General features: G+C 36.0%; 1 protein-coding gene across 1 annotated transcript in view; it reads left to right on the top strand.

The window, feature by feature from the left end:
- PRIM2 (DNA primase subunit 2) overlaps positions 1-14,309 on the top strand; it is a 92,541-nt gene that overhangs the window by 43,183 nt on the left and 35,049 nt on the right. The window contains exon 7 of the mRNA XM_085056592.1: positions 10,443-10,510. Coding sequence (XP_084912718.1) covers positions 10,443-10,510 — 68 coding nt within the window. The remainder of the gene's footprint in view (positions 1-10,442; positions 10,511-14,309) is intronic.

Genomic DNA, 14,309 nt, shown 5'->3' with positions numbered 1-14,309 from the left:
TTTCACCTTCTGAGAGATAATTGTTTCTCTCACCTAATATTTTACTGTGAAATTTGTTAGGACTTACTATCTTACAGATTTTCATTCTCTATCAAATGTGGTAAGATTGCCTAAGATGGGCAAAAGTTATTAATTCTAACACTTAAAGATGAGTATAGATAGCAGGATCACGCTAGCCTCAGACTATTGGTTGATGGACCATTGAGGGAGCAGCTCAAACCCTTGAGGGAAAACAAGACTGCCATGTGTGTCACGGTCAGCCTGGCTGGGCTCAGGGGCTGGGAAGGACAACATTCCTGGACCCTGAAGCCACCAGCTTTGGCTTCACTTTAGCAGCTTGCTGTGTGCACTTCTGCTCTGAAAGACACTGAGCCACAGGTCCTAATAAGGGTCAAATGGAGGTCCCACTGCCATAGTTAAATTCTAAGGCAGCAATATTTATGTTTTATAAATAAGTGGCTTTTTTAAGGCTTGATTTTCTGCTTCATGGAATTTAGTACTGGGGGAAGTGTGCTTATGTCAGAATGTATTTTCCCAACCTCTGTTTATTCAGAGGTAAAATATTTGTAGTAATTGTAAATGTAAATAATCAACACTTCAAAAAGGAAATAAGAGCATTGCATGTTGTTGGAATTGCTAGTGGTTTTCCTTAATACAAATGTCCTTTTCTGTTTTGGAAAGAAAATATTTAAACATTAGGTCTTACTCATGTTTGGGAAATGTCATTGCTGTTACTGGCAACTGAGAGTTGAGATGAGCTAAAGTGTTGGAAAATGATAAGTAGGCTCAGATTAATACTGGGTTTTAGCAGTGTGAAATTTGAGTGCCTGTCATGTTTTTAGCTCTACTCACTAAAGATAAGAATTTAATCACTGGTACTTGAACATGTGGGGGACTGAGGTTTGAAACTTTCAAGGGCTGGCAAGATTTGATTTTGCTTCTTAAAAAAGGTAATGAATGTTGTAAAATATGCACAACTGAGCAAAAATATTCCAAATGCCTCCTTACTTTCAAAAGATGGTTATTTTTCTAAGTTTTAGCAACAAAACAATTATTTTCAAGCAGTACCACATATTGAGAGAAGAAAACAATTCAAATTCTAATGCTACCCTCTGAGTTTTGAAAGTAAGAGACTGGTGTCATGCAGGCTATTGTAATAAAATATTTTCTATGTAGTTTGTTACTAAAGATCAGGTATGGAATTCCTAAGGATTATTTAAAATTATTTGAAATTGTATAGTAAGTTTGTCAAGGGAAAAAAGTAAATATATGAAGATTTGAGAAGCTCATTAAACACAGAAGAATGCTTTGCAATAGTATCCTTTTTCCTTAGATGTTATTGTCTCTATCTTCGTGTCTAAGGACTGAATAAGAATGCAGCCTTGATTACTGTTGACTTCGGTAAGTAATCCTGGTCCCTAAGAACAAGTGATTTTAAGATTTTTATTCATAATTTTTTCCTGAAAAGGGAAAGTCCTGAAAAAGCACTTGACAATCTTGTTAGAATTTGTTAGAAGAATCACGAGTAATTTTAAAAATTTCCCTACGTTGCAGATGAAAATGTGGACTTTTGAGGCTGCTTAGGTAAAGGAAGCTCTTTTATGGAAAACAGGAAGGCTACTAGTTCAGAAATATTTGGTACTGTATTATGGGCTGCATTTTCAACAGCTGTGATTCACAATGTGGCTGAGGTTTGAATGCACCTCTGAAGATCATCTGGTCCAGCCCGTCAGATGGAGCAGGGTCATCTAGATCTGGTTGACCAGGACTGTCCAGGCAGGTTTTGAGTATCTCCAAGGATGGAGACTGCAATCTCCCTGGGTAACCTGTGCCAGTGTTCAGTCACCCTTACAGTGAAACAGTGTTTCTTGATGTTAAGATGGGACCTCCTGTGTTTCAGTTTGTTGTCCACATTTCATCTGGTCCTGTCACTGGCCACCCATGGAAAGAACCTGGCTCTGTCCTCTTTGCACCCTCCCTTCAGGTATTTTATATGCATTGGTAGAATCCTTCAGAGCCTTCCCTCCTCCATGCTGAACAGTCCCAGCTCTCCCAGTGTTTCCTCATAAGAGATGCTCCAGTCTGTTCATCTCTGTGGCCCTATGCTGATCTCCCTCTGGTGTGTCCATGTTTCTTGGAGTGGTGAGCTCAGAACTAGACAGGTAATTGGTTCCCACTAGTAAAATCCTGTTACTACTAAAATCTAAATATCTCTTCTGAGGTCCTATAATAAAACTGATTTATAGTAACTGATTTTATACAGTAGCAGACGTTTATTTCCTGTAGTGCATAGGGCTTTAGTAATAGGGTTTGTAAAGATAAAATACGTAGCAGTTTTTAACTGAGGGTTTTTATGATGGTCTATATCGATGAAGCCATGAAGTGGTAATGATGACTATGGAAAATGAGCTTTTAATCAGGTGTATTGGATGGTTATGTAGAAAGTTGTTTTGTCTCTTTTTGACTATACAGTGTTCAGCATCAGAGAACTTTTGCTAGTGTGATTGTTCTTAAAGCAGTTTTGGAGCACAGTGCTAGACTGATAAAGTGTGTGGTGGGAAAAATCTGCCGTGGTTTGTGACAGTGACTTTGAGGGTCCTTAATGAAGTAATAATGATCTTTCATGTATTCTAACCAATTACTTGTTGTGTGGTATTAGCTAGTAGCTTTTACCAAGAAGAGATTTTATGATGAGATTTTGACTTTCTTAATTTCCCTCTCATGAATGAAGAGAAAGGGACAGGGTATGTGTGTGTGAAACTTCAAAATCATGATATTAAAACCTTGGGGAAATCACTGCTGTCTGAGTTACCTTCTCCCAGTTCAGTAATGCTCCATGGATGCAAGTTATTTAAAGCATCATTGTATAGTTGAACTGAGGAACACAATCCAGATTACTTTGGCGTACTGGAATCACCATTTAGTAGTCTGTGAACCTGGGAGAAGGACTGGAAAAGCAACAAACTGCTGTTTATAAATGATGCCAGAAAAAGAAACAAAAGATCTGCATGCAGCCAAAGAACAATAAGCAATAATAAAGAGACTAAGAACTGTTTGCATTAATCAGAAGCTCATAGTGAAATAAAGGAAACTGTTTCATTTTCCATGCTTGATGTGAAGGTGAGTGTTCCAATACACTGTTTATTTGGTTTGAAAATTATTAGGTATCTGGAAATTGATACAAAAAATAACTGAGGGCTAAATTAACAGCTGAGAAAGCTCTCTGCAAAGGCCGAGTCAGTGGTGAAACAGTTGATAAAGTCACTGAAGAACCTGCACAATTGTGGGAAGCAGTATTTAACAGAAGATTTGGATTTTGCTGACAAAGTAGCTTAAGTGTCTACTTCAATCTACATATAATTGAAGCCTGAAACATGCTATACATTGTAAGAAAGATGGAATCAAGGAGTTATTTTGGGGGTAAAATATCTAATGAGAATTTTCATAACTGTCAACTTCAGCTTTATTTTAGTATGCAAAAAAAGTACAAGAGTTGAGTTCATTTACATGCTGTCACTCTCACATGCAAGTGAAATGGTTATATGCATAAGTAATAATGCCACAAAACCCAGCAACAGTTCACTTAGCAATTAAACAAGGTTTAATTATTGAAAAATTTTGCTTTAAAGACTAAATATGAGACTCCAATCCAGATGTTATTTATACCTCAGTGTGAATATGAAAGCTAGACATTTCCAAATGGAAAAAAGAAATCAATTACTTTCAGAAGCCAGTGCCTTAGGAAAACAGTAATTATTATTCTGAGTGCATTTGACAAGTGCTGATGTGAAATTAGTTAGTGGAGTTTGGTTTCTTCAGAGTTCTTAAAGTATTAGGTAAATATATAGGACATGCTAGCAAGGACACTTTTCACAACTCTTAATTTGTTTCTTTCTTATGGAAAATGGCTCCTTTGGCAGATTGAATTAACTGGCAAAATGAAAAAAGACTTTATATATGTAATATTTATAATTTAGAATATATATTTTACAACATAATTTATATTTAACTATACTTGTATATAGCTTTTGAATTTTTAGATACAGCATCTAAGAAACATTGATAACTATTGTGCCCTGCCTTTTAGAGTCCAAAAAGAAAATGACATTGCTAAGAATATAACTTTAATTATTTTTCTTTTTAATAAGTTAATTGCTGCCTTTGATTTGCTTTCCTTAAACATAAAAGGCCACTTTGTTTTCTGTGTGATACTCTTTGGGCTGGCTTGTGTTACTGTGAAAAGAGTGTGGAGGTGTGTGTGTGGGGGGGGTTGGTGGGGAGTTTTATGTAATTAAATAACAAAACAAAAGCAAATCCACAAAACCAACTTCAGCCTTATATTGACACTTACATCATCCACTAGAGATTCAAGAGGGAAATCTTTTCCTGTACTTTAGAAATGTCAGAGTTGTTACATTTGTACTAAGAGCCCAGTAATGCCAGTCTGTAGTTTTATTTATTTCCTTTCTTCCATAAATTTGGTGGTACTAGATGGAAATCATCTAAATGCTTTAGGTATTAAATTATATTGACCCATTTAAATAAAAGGGTTGATAATGTCAAAAGCATTTTTTACATAGTTTTGTTAGTTTTGAAAAATGTTACTTGCTGTTACATAGGTTGTGTGTTAACAATTGATGTAGAATAGATGTAAAATTAATTGTTTGGTGTAGATTTTATTGAGCATATTTCAGTGTGAGTGCTGCTGAAATAACTTTTAATAGCTGAAGAAGCCTTGGCAAAAATTACTTATTAATTTTGTACAGTGCTTGAGATTTGTAAGATGCTGTGAAAGGTTAAATCCCAACTTTTTTCAAAAGAAAATTGATTAGTGTTAAAATGTCAACTGTCTAGGTATGGCAGCATACTGGCATGCAAACACTGCTTTCTTATTTCAGGTTCCCTAGCTGCATAGCATTTGCATTGTGACATTTTGTTACAACATTAGCACCATAGCTGATGTTTCAAAATCAATCAGTTTTCGGTGGTATGAGACAGCCTGCAACTTAGTTGGATGTTGAATGTGTTTCTCTGGAATGTAATTGAATTCTTGGGTTCTGGCAATATCTGCATCTCATGACTTCTTAGTGCAAAGTCATACACACCATGTAACCTCATTCTGAAATGTCTTTAAAAAATAAATAAAGGCAAATCAAAGTAATATTAAGGCTTTCTCGGAAGTACAAAACCTTTCTAAACATTGTATCTGAAATTTAATCTAAGGAAAGTATTTTAGTGCTTGGTGCATTAAAATGCCTTGCTGGAGAATTCATATCCTTTAAAACTACATTTTAGAGAATAACAAGCTAAAATTCAGGTTTTGTTGAAAATTGAGTTGTTTTAAAGTTTTAGAACTTCTATTCATCAACAGTGCTTCTAATCAGAGAGAAATGCATTAAGAAGCCTTTTGTGACTATTACTTCCTCTATTTAGGCTGAGTTCTAGAATAAAATATACATGAAAACTAGTTTTCAGTGCTGAAGGCAGATTGCAGTGGTATATGTGATTTATTTTTGAAATGTCATTGTATAGTAGAGTTTCCCTTTTTACATAAAAGCATGACCTTGATTGAAAAGCACTTGTAGTTGGACTCTGTGTAAGTGGAACTGAGAGTTTTAAGGCCTGTTATTTATTGTAATCATGCTGGACATATGTGCAGTTATGCTCAAGACCAAGCTGGATGGGGCTCTGAGCAATCTGGTGTAGTGGGAGGTGTCACTGCCCATTGCAGAGGCTCTGGAACTAGATGAGCTTTAAGGCCCCTTCCAACCCAAACCATCCTGTGATTCTATGTTGATCCTATAAATATGTAAAGAGTACTCTGATGTTTATAGTGTATCTATAACAGTATAGTGGATATTATGACAGTCTTTAAGTGAAGAGCACTAAAATGTTTCTACAGCATTATTTTTAAACTATTCTGTTATCTTTAAATGGGAATGAGGAGAGGAAAGCTTCCAAAAGGCTTTTGTAGCATCTCCTGAAGACTGGTTTTTCTTTTGATCAAATGGATACTCCAGAAGTATAGCTAATCTTGATAAACCAGAGTTAAGGAAAAAATCCTGAGTGAAGATAAAAACTTTTACAGAAAGTGCCTTACTGTCTTCTCTCATTTGTCAGTTATTCCTGGTGAAGGGGGAAAGCTGGGATCTGTAATTCTGACTCTCAGATATGCTGTGGCTACAGTGTTGTCAATAAAAACGTGTAAGTTGGATTTTGGTTACATAAAATTTGATATTCTGTTAGATTGAGTACATCTAGAAAACATCTTAAAATGCTGGGCAAACAGATCTTTGAATAAAGTTTGTCTAGCATTAATGAGTTAGTTGGAACAAGTGTGCTGCCTATTAATGTTAAATAGCTATTGCTAAAGGTAGTCTCTCTTCCAAAAAATTCAAGAGAAAGATGTGAATAGGTTAAGTAGTGTCGGATTAGCAGAGGAAAACATAATTTTATTTCATTCCACAAAAGTTAATTTCTAATTGTATACCATTCCTTTAGATGAGTTACTGCCCTAGGTACTACTATGATGTCATATTTTGCTCGTATCTTTGTTTCCATTTTTCTTTTACCTTCTTTTCCTCTTGCACTTCGCTACTGTGCAGGCTCGTACTCAACTGGGTGATGGATTTTATTCCACAAATAGATCATAGTCCACCCACAGGGCATGGATAGGTCAGGCAGTAAGTTGGGCACAGGCACTGCAGAGAGACCTTGAACAATTACAGGGTTGGGCAAACACCAACCATATGAAGCTGAACAAGGGTGAGTGCCAGATTCTGCACCTGGGATGGGGGAAACCCTGATGGTGTGTGCAGAGTGGGGAATGAGAGGCTGGAGAGCAGCGCTGTGGAAATGGACCTGGGCGTCCTGGGCAATGGGAAGTCAAATCTGAGTCAGCAGTGCCCTGGCAGCCAGGAGGGCCAGGCATGTCCTGGGGGGCATCAGGCAGGCAAGGGAGGGGATTGTCCTGCTCTGCTCTGACCTGGGGCAGCCTCACCTCCAGTGCTGGGGGCAGCTTTGGGTGCCACAATGTAAGAAAGATTTTAAACCATTAGAGAGCATCCCAAGGAGGCCACAAGGGTGGTGAAGGACCTTGAGGGGAAGTTGTATGTGGAGCAGCTGAGGGCACTTGGTCTGTTCAGCCTGGAGAAGAAAGAGCCTGAGTGGAGACTTCATTGCCATCTCTAACATCCTCATGAGGGGAAGTGGAGGAGCAGGTACTGACCTCTTCACTCTTGTAACCAGTGACAGGACTGGATTGAGGTAAAAACAGTTTATTAAATGAAGAAAAACCCAAACCAAAAAAATCTACAAGCAATGCTTACCACCAGCAGACTGATGCCCAGCCAGGTCTTGAGCAGTGGGAAAACTACCCCCAGACTTGTTGCTGAACTTGAGGTTATAAGGTCTCCATCTCAGTTCAGCTCTGAGAGCATGTGCCTGTCTGCTCACTCTGCCCCCTCCTCTGATCATCCAGGCCTCGGCACTTGAATTATCTTAAGTCAGCAGTGTTTTATGTTCTCTGTAAATTAAACTGCTTTAACATGATTAGAGTTTGGAGCTGTGCTCTTTACTTGACAACATTTTGATGTCTTTCATGTATCTAAAATATCAAATGTCATGTTCGTGCTTTTTTCCCCCCTGGTATGATTATCTTTATGTTGAGTACCATATAGAGATGAAGGCAAGGCTGTGCTTGCAGGAATTTGTCTAAATTTCATTTCGGAGTGGTTAGAAAAAGTCTTCAGAATCTCAATTTGGATTCTGTAATAGGGATCATCTTTTAGAAAAATGCTGCTGAAAAAGCTCATAAAGTTCTTAGCTGTTTAAAAACACTAGCATTAATTTACCATGACCTTTGTAAAAGCTGCTTTTATTTATAATGTGGCTCTGTTAGAAAAAAATGTAAGGTTCTAAGGAGAGACTTTATACTGAAAATGTTGCATTTTATTTTTATAATCCAGGCAAGTTAAAGGAAAATGTGCTCTTTCAATTAAAGTTGTTCAAATATTTTGATGAGGTCTCCTCAACTGTGTTTAAGGAAAGCTGTCCTTAGTGTTAGGTAGAAAAGAACAGTGTCATGAGGATCCCACATCTTCCTGAATATAAATATTTGAAATAACTGGACAAAGTGTTTGTTCTAAGATTTGAAGTGTTAGATCTTATTTTCACAATACATGGTCTGTAGAGAACATCCAGGCAACATAGTAGGGGAAAATGGGAAGTCATTTTGCTCCTAAGATTTTCAGATTCAGAAAAATACTGGCTATGTGGGTTCTCCTTTGACTTCACAGGATTATGTTTTTCTGCCCTTTAATGGTGTATCCAGAAACAGCCAGCATAGGCCACTCCTTCCATCTTCTTTCGTTGCAATGTCAAGAAAAATCTTGGTAAAAGATCATTAGGTCTTGGTTCTGCCTCAATTCCTACTAGTCTCCTATATTAGTTTTAAACCAGTATTTCTGTTGATTGATAGTGTTTACACAGAAATGCAGTTTACTATATATGTGGCTTTGATAATAATGTTGATACTTTTTCACATTTTGAATGTTACCTTTTTTTTTTGCTACTTACATCACTGTCCAGTCAGATCTTCATAAAAATCCAGTCATAAATGCATTGTTTTTTTCTGATTACATGCAATATTTCAGGTACTGCATAGAGAAAAATCCTATATGCTTGTCTTATATAAAATTAAAACTATGCATTTGAGTGTGCACACAAATACTGTTTCCTGTACCTCTTAATTTATTAATGGAAAAAGAGGCAGATGGTATTTCGGGTGATTCAGTTGTTCTGATAACCTGTGGAATAATGTGGTTGGTGTTTAGAAGGCTTTCAAGTTCTTTTCACAAATAATTTCTGATTTTCTGGTTGTGTTTAAACAAAATTAGGTTACTTTACAGGGGACATGAATATAGCACAATACATATATTGGCCTTCGAAACTCAGTACTAGGAAAATTAGGGTTTTTTATTAGAAGAATCGTCTGAATAAATGCAGAGTTTACTGAATTTTTAATATATCATATGCATCTCAATCTAGCTCCATAAAACAAGGGAATGTGGATCATGCTTTAATGCCTAAGATAGCTGCCTTTTAAAGTAAAAAAATTAATGGGTTGCTGAGAGTGCCAAGTTAATGTTTTCTGCAGCAGTCAGATTGGATTGAGTACATTTGGGTTACCTGGGGCTGAGAAGAGCTGTGTTTTGAAGCAGTGATTGCTGCAGTCAACAGCAGAAATGGCCCCTTTCTCCTTCCCTGCTGTCCCTGTGTTCAGTAGCTCCAACTTTCCCTTGGCAGACAGCTGCCTTGAACCTCCTCTCATTTACTTGGTAGATGGTATTGTGAGCTTGAGGTGCAAGTTTAAAATTTCATCCCAGTCTGACTTCTGCCTAGCAGCACAGATTATGAAATGGATGTAATGAATGGGTGGTCTTTCAGGAATTACATATTTTTAATAAGAATGTATAATAGTATTTGCTATTTCTGAGTTATCTGTAAAACACTTAAAAACTTGATGGTTATTTATACAGTGTGAAATATCTCAAAATTTTAAACTTGTACAAAGGTAATTGTCAAAATACAGCCTAACTTGGCAGCCACAGAATCACGAAATGCATGTTATATTAAATATTTTATATTCTATGTGTGTCGAATATATCTGAAGTGTATATATTCTGAATACATCAGGATTATCTGAAGTGCTATGTTTGTAGCTTTTATAGGGGAAGGTAGCCACTTTACATACAGATACTAAGCAAGTTAATTGCACATATTTTTCCAGTTATTTTAGTTAATACACCAATTAACTAATATTGTACAATAGTATGACATGTATTTGTTGATCTATAAATTGCTAGGTTTATTTTTGCAGAAAAAGTTGAATGTTTTAATTAGTAATGAGTTATATTAAAAAGTGTATTTATTTTAGAAGAATCAAATTGTAAAACATGTTATGCCCATTTAAAAAAAACGACAGAGGAATATATGTAAAAGTGAATACAGAAGCATACATATAAAACTCACATAGTGTTAGATACTATATAAATTGGTTTTATACAAATGTAAATTGTATATAATATGGCTTCATGGGTTTTATTTACATTGGTAGAAGGCCGTCTAGGCACAGTATGGCTTCTAGTTCAAATATGTTTGGAAAAACATGTACTACTTTCAATGATGTCTTGCTATTTAATTATAATAGCATTGTAATTTCAGAAAAATGATTTTTTCACTTTTTGTCAACTTGTAAATATTTCTGCTGGCTTCAGATTCTGGAATGCTGTGCTTAGTTATTTTTAATTGGAGAAATTACGTCTTATCCAATGTTTTATAGAGTTGTAACAACTCAGTGTGACTTCTAACATAATTCCTGCCTTGTGCTATCAGTTTTTTTAGGTTAATATTTTATTAATTGTACTCTCATTTTCTTCCAGCTGACAGCACGATCGCTACCTTCCATACAGTCTGATGAGAGACTTCAGCCTCTGCTTAATCATCTCAGGTAGCATAAACTGAAAACATGAGTATACTTCTTCATACAGATTAAAGTAATTGTTTTGGTAGAATGCCTTAGGTAGAGGTTTTTTTACAGACTTCATCTGTGGAATTGGCTTTGATTGGAAAAACCCCAAAAGTAACCCTTCAACTTAAAAGCTTTTTAAATTACATGGAACATAATTTATAGAACTAGCATTGCTTCTAAGTAACAAAAAACTTGTAGGTTTTATAAAGGTTTTCTTTTTGTGTAGCAAGTGCAAAGTTGTTAAGCTTCTGTATGAACAAAACAGATTCCAAATTGCATTGTTCAGAGCATGGGCCTTCCTTGTTGCAAGTATTAAATGCTCTCTGCTCTATGCTTTAGAAGATGTCAATGTCATTGATGAATGGAGTACTAATTTGTTCTTTTAATGGACCTAAGTAGATTGCTGAAAGTGTGAACCGTTAGGGTAAATAGTCTGCCTCACTCTTAGTTTGAAAGTGTGTGCATGCATATAAATATATATATGTGTATCTCTGTGTGTGTATATATATTTACACACACACAGCTGTATATATATATATATAGCTTTCTACTTGATTTGTAGGAAAGGGTAAGGATAGATTTCTGGTCTCTTTCTTATATACGATTGCCTTTTCTCACTTTATATGGGAGAGTTTTCTTTCTGTGGTAGTATGCAGGAGGACAAGGTCCATACAATTAGAGGGAGGTGGTTTAGAATAATGGAATAATTTAGATTAAAGTGAACCTCTGGAGATGATTTAGGCATCTAGCCCCTGCTCAGTGCAGATGTGGTTAGATCAGGTTGCTCAGGTGTTTATTTTTATTGAATTTTTAATATCTCTAAGGATAGAAATTTACTTGAATATTGTATGTCAGTAACAAAAGATCTGTTTTTGAACACACATAGTTTAGGATTAAGATCACTGAAACAATGTTGGATGGATTAGAAGTGGAAGTGTTGAGGCTCCATCATGGCGGTATTGCATGGGGAATTAGGATGCAGATCTAGTTTGCTAGGTCGTGCTCCTTATTTCCTACGGTGCTCTACTGCTTGAGCTATCTGCACCTAAAACCTGACTTTTTTTTTTTTTTTTAATCTCATCATTTTTATTATATAGGAAGAGTTTTATGTTTTGGTTTTTTTAGTGTAAAACAGAATAGGAAAAATAGCTTTCATTGTATCTCTGCTTATTTACGTATGACTGAGCTTTGCTCAAGAGAAATGAATGAAAGCAAGGATTGCAGTGTTATTGTTACTGTTACATAGCTGGGGGTACTTTTGAATGCCAGTAACCTTCCGTGATTTTATTACCCTACATCTTATCTGGGATTGTAAAAAATACGCCTCAGTGGTATACCTTTCTCCATTTGAAGATCAAGAGCAATTAAGTTAGCTTTTTATATACTGTGCTCTCTAGGAGTAATTACTCAGAAATTGAAAATTTCTTTTGATGTGTGCTCTGCATGTATGTAAGTGGAACAGTTTTTCAGTATTACAACAACCAGTCCTGTCTGTGTTTTTTTTTTAAACACAGGAAAAGTAAAGGTTCCAGAAAAAGTTACTTTAACAGTATATTGGAACAGATGTCTGTTTAACAGTAACAGATACTATACACTACATTTATGCTAACTGGCATTTTTTTGTACATTCTTATATTACCTTGGGTATGTGGTAAATTCCATTTTGTGTTTGTGAAAATGGAGGGACTATTTCCAGTTTATTTTGTCACCAACGGAAAAAAATACAAATGCTTCCAAGTTGTCTTTTTGGAAGTTCCTTTGAAATGAACAAAATATATCAGACCTTGCAACTTGAAAAGCAACCTCTGGCAGTGAGCAGACAGGTGACCAAATAGGTCACCTTTGTTATTTATTTCTATGAGTCTGTGATTCATTTTGCTTCATCTTGCTCATGAGAAAGGAGAATATTAGCTAGTTGTGGACTTCCTTTTACCTTCATTATCTGAATTTGTAGAGCAGTATTTTATTTTCAGCACACGTCAATAGACCTCTGTCAGGGAAACAAAAGCTTAGAAATGATTAAAAAGAACATACAATTGAAGGTTACAGAGCATTGTTTAGTTGTTAATGCCCCACACATGTTTTGGCACCTGTTCTTACCACTTGTGACTTACAAATTAGCTAGTCCTAAGAAAAGATTATTTTACTGTGAATTATGTCTTTATAGATGTTTTAACCCATGCCCATTACTTTTTTAAAAGGAAAAAAAAAATAACACGTGTTTTGTAATTGGATGGTTCTGGACTAGATATTTTGTCTGTGTTTTAGTATTCTTTTTATTCTATTCTGTTTCGTTGGTGCTTTCTAGTACTACTTGTACTAGATCAAAAAAAAGAGAAGAATTTTAGTTAAAATGTTAAAGTATTTGATGCAAGATTTTGTTTAGGATTTCACATGCTCACAGTAGGCTACAAAGAGATTTAGCTTGCTGAAACTTTAACAAATTAATAGAGATGGAAACTTAATATCTCAATGCATGAGAAGTGCACTTTTGCAACTCCTGCCTTGTATGAGGTTTACAGGCTTGTAACACTCTACTGTTTAAAATATTCAGCAGGAGAATTTCACATGGAAAGAAACTGTTTTATGTAATCCCATCATGCTGCTATAGAACTGGGCCTACACATGAATTGTAGGGAGAAGCTGAGTTAACTTAATTTAGTCTGGTGAAAAAGAAGCTTGGGGGAGATCAAATAGCAGCCTACAACTGTTAGAAGGACAAACATTGTCGCATTGGAATTTTCAGTGGTGCCAGAGGATTTAACAAATGACAGTGGTCACATATAGCAGCTTGGCAGGTTTAGATCAAACATAAGGAAAAATGTCTGTGCTAGAATGATAGTGCAGCAGTTGCCCAGAGGTAGGTAGTCTTAGTTCATGGAGATTTTTAGGATTCAGCTTGAAAAACCCATGGCTCATCTGGCAGTAACCCCATTTAAAGTGGGCTGTGGGACTACATGGTCTTCTAACATCCTTTACAAACAACATTTAAATGATACTGTTAATTCTGTCTCTGTATTTAAAAGTAGAAGCTGGGCATTAGATGGTTGTGTTTTATTTGGAGTTACTTGGGTGACAATGTCTATGTGGCTGTCCCTGCTGTAGTGTAGGGTTACCTGAACTTAGCTCAGCTTTCAAAAGTGGCTTCTTTGCAGTATGAATGAACGATGAGACAGCGCATGTAAATAAATTCCTGTGCTATTTTGCCTAGGACTTAAACTATATTGGTATGTCAGTAATGTAGGAAAAGCCATCCCAGATTTACTGTTACTCTTAAGTTTTTGAGTTTTTACTTTTTCCCCACAGCATATATTCACAGTGATACATCAGGGTTTTTTTTTTTTTGTTGTTGTTTCTTTGTTTGTTTGTTTTTGTGGTACACAAATGGCAAAGTAGAAACGTTCTTTTTTACTGGAAGAAAGCAAAAGTGACCCTGGCTTCACAAAGAGTACGGAGAGGAGTGCAATGAAGTATAGGCTGTTTAGCTTCATCTTGGCTGCAGATATATGAAGAAGGTGACCATGAGTGGTCAGCATAGAGGTGTGAATGGGGAATTATTCTTGATTAACTTCACAGCTGGTCATTTTGTCATAGAAGACTCAGTAGACTGTGGGGGGTGGAATTAGTGGATGTTGTTTGTCTTGACTTTAGGAAGGTTTTTGACACTTATAACATTCTCATCGACAACTGATGAAGTACGGGCTAAGTAAGTGGACAGTGAGGTGAACTAAAAGCTCTTAAGTGCTATGTTCAAAGGGTTGTGATCAGAGATGCTAAA

The sequence above is a fragment of the Lichenostomus cassidix genome, chromosome 3 (genome assembly GCF_008360975.1).
Source record: "Lichenostomus cassidix isolate B80296 chromosome 3, HeHo_3.0, whole genome shotgun sequence".
NCBI classification, from domain to species: Eukaryota; Metazoa; Chordata; class Aves; order Passeriformes; family Meliphagidae; genus Lichenostomus; species Lichenostomus cassidix.
This window is presented reverse-complemented; position numbering and strand designations above follow the sequence as displayed.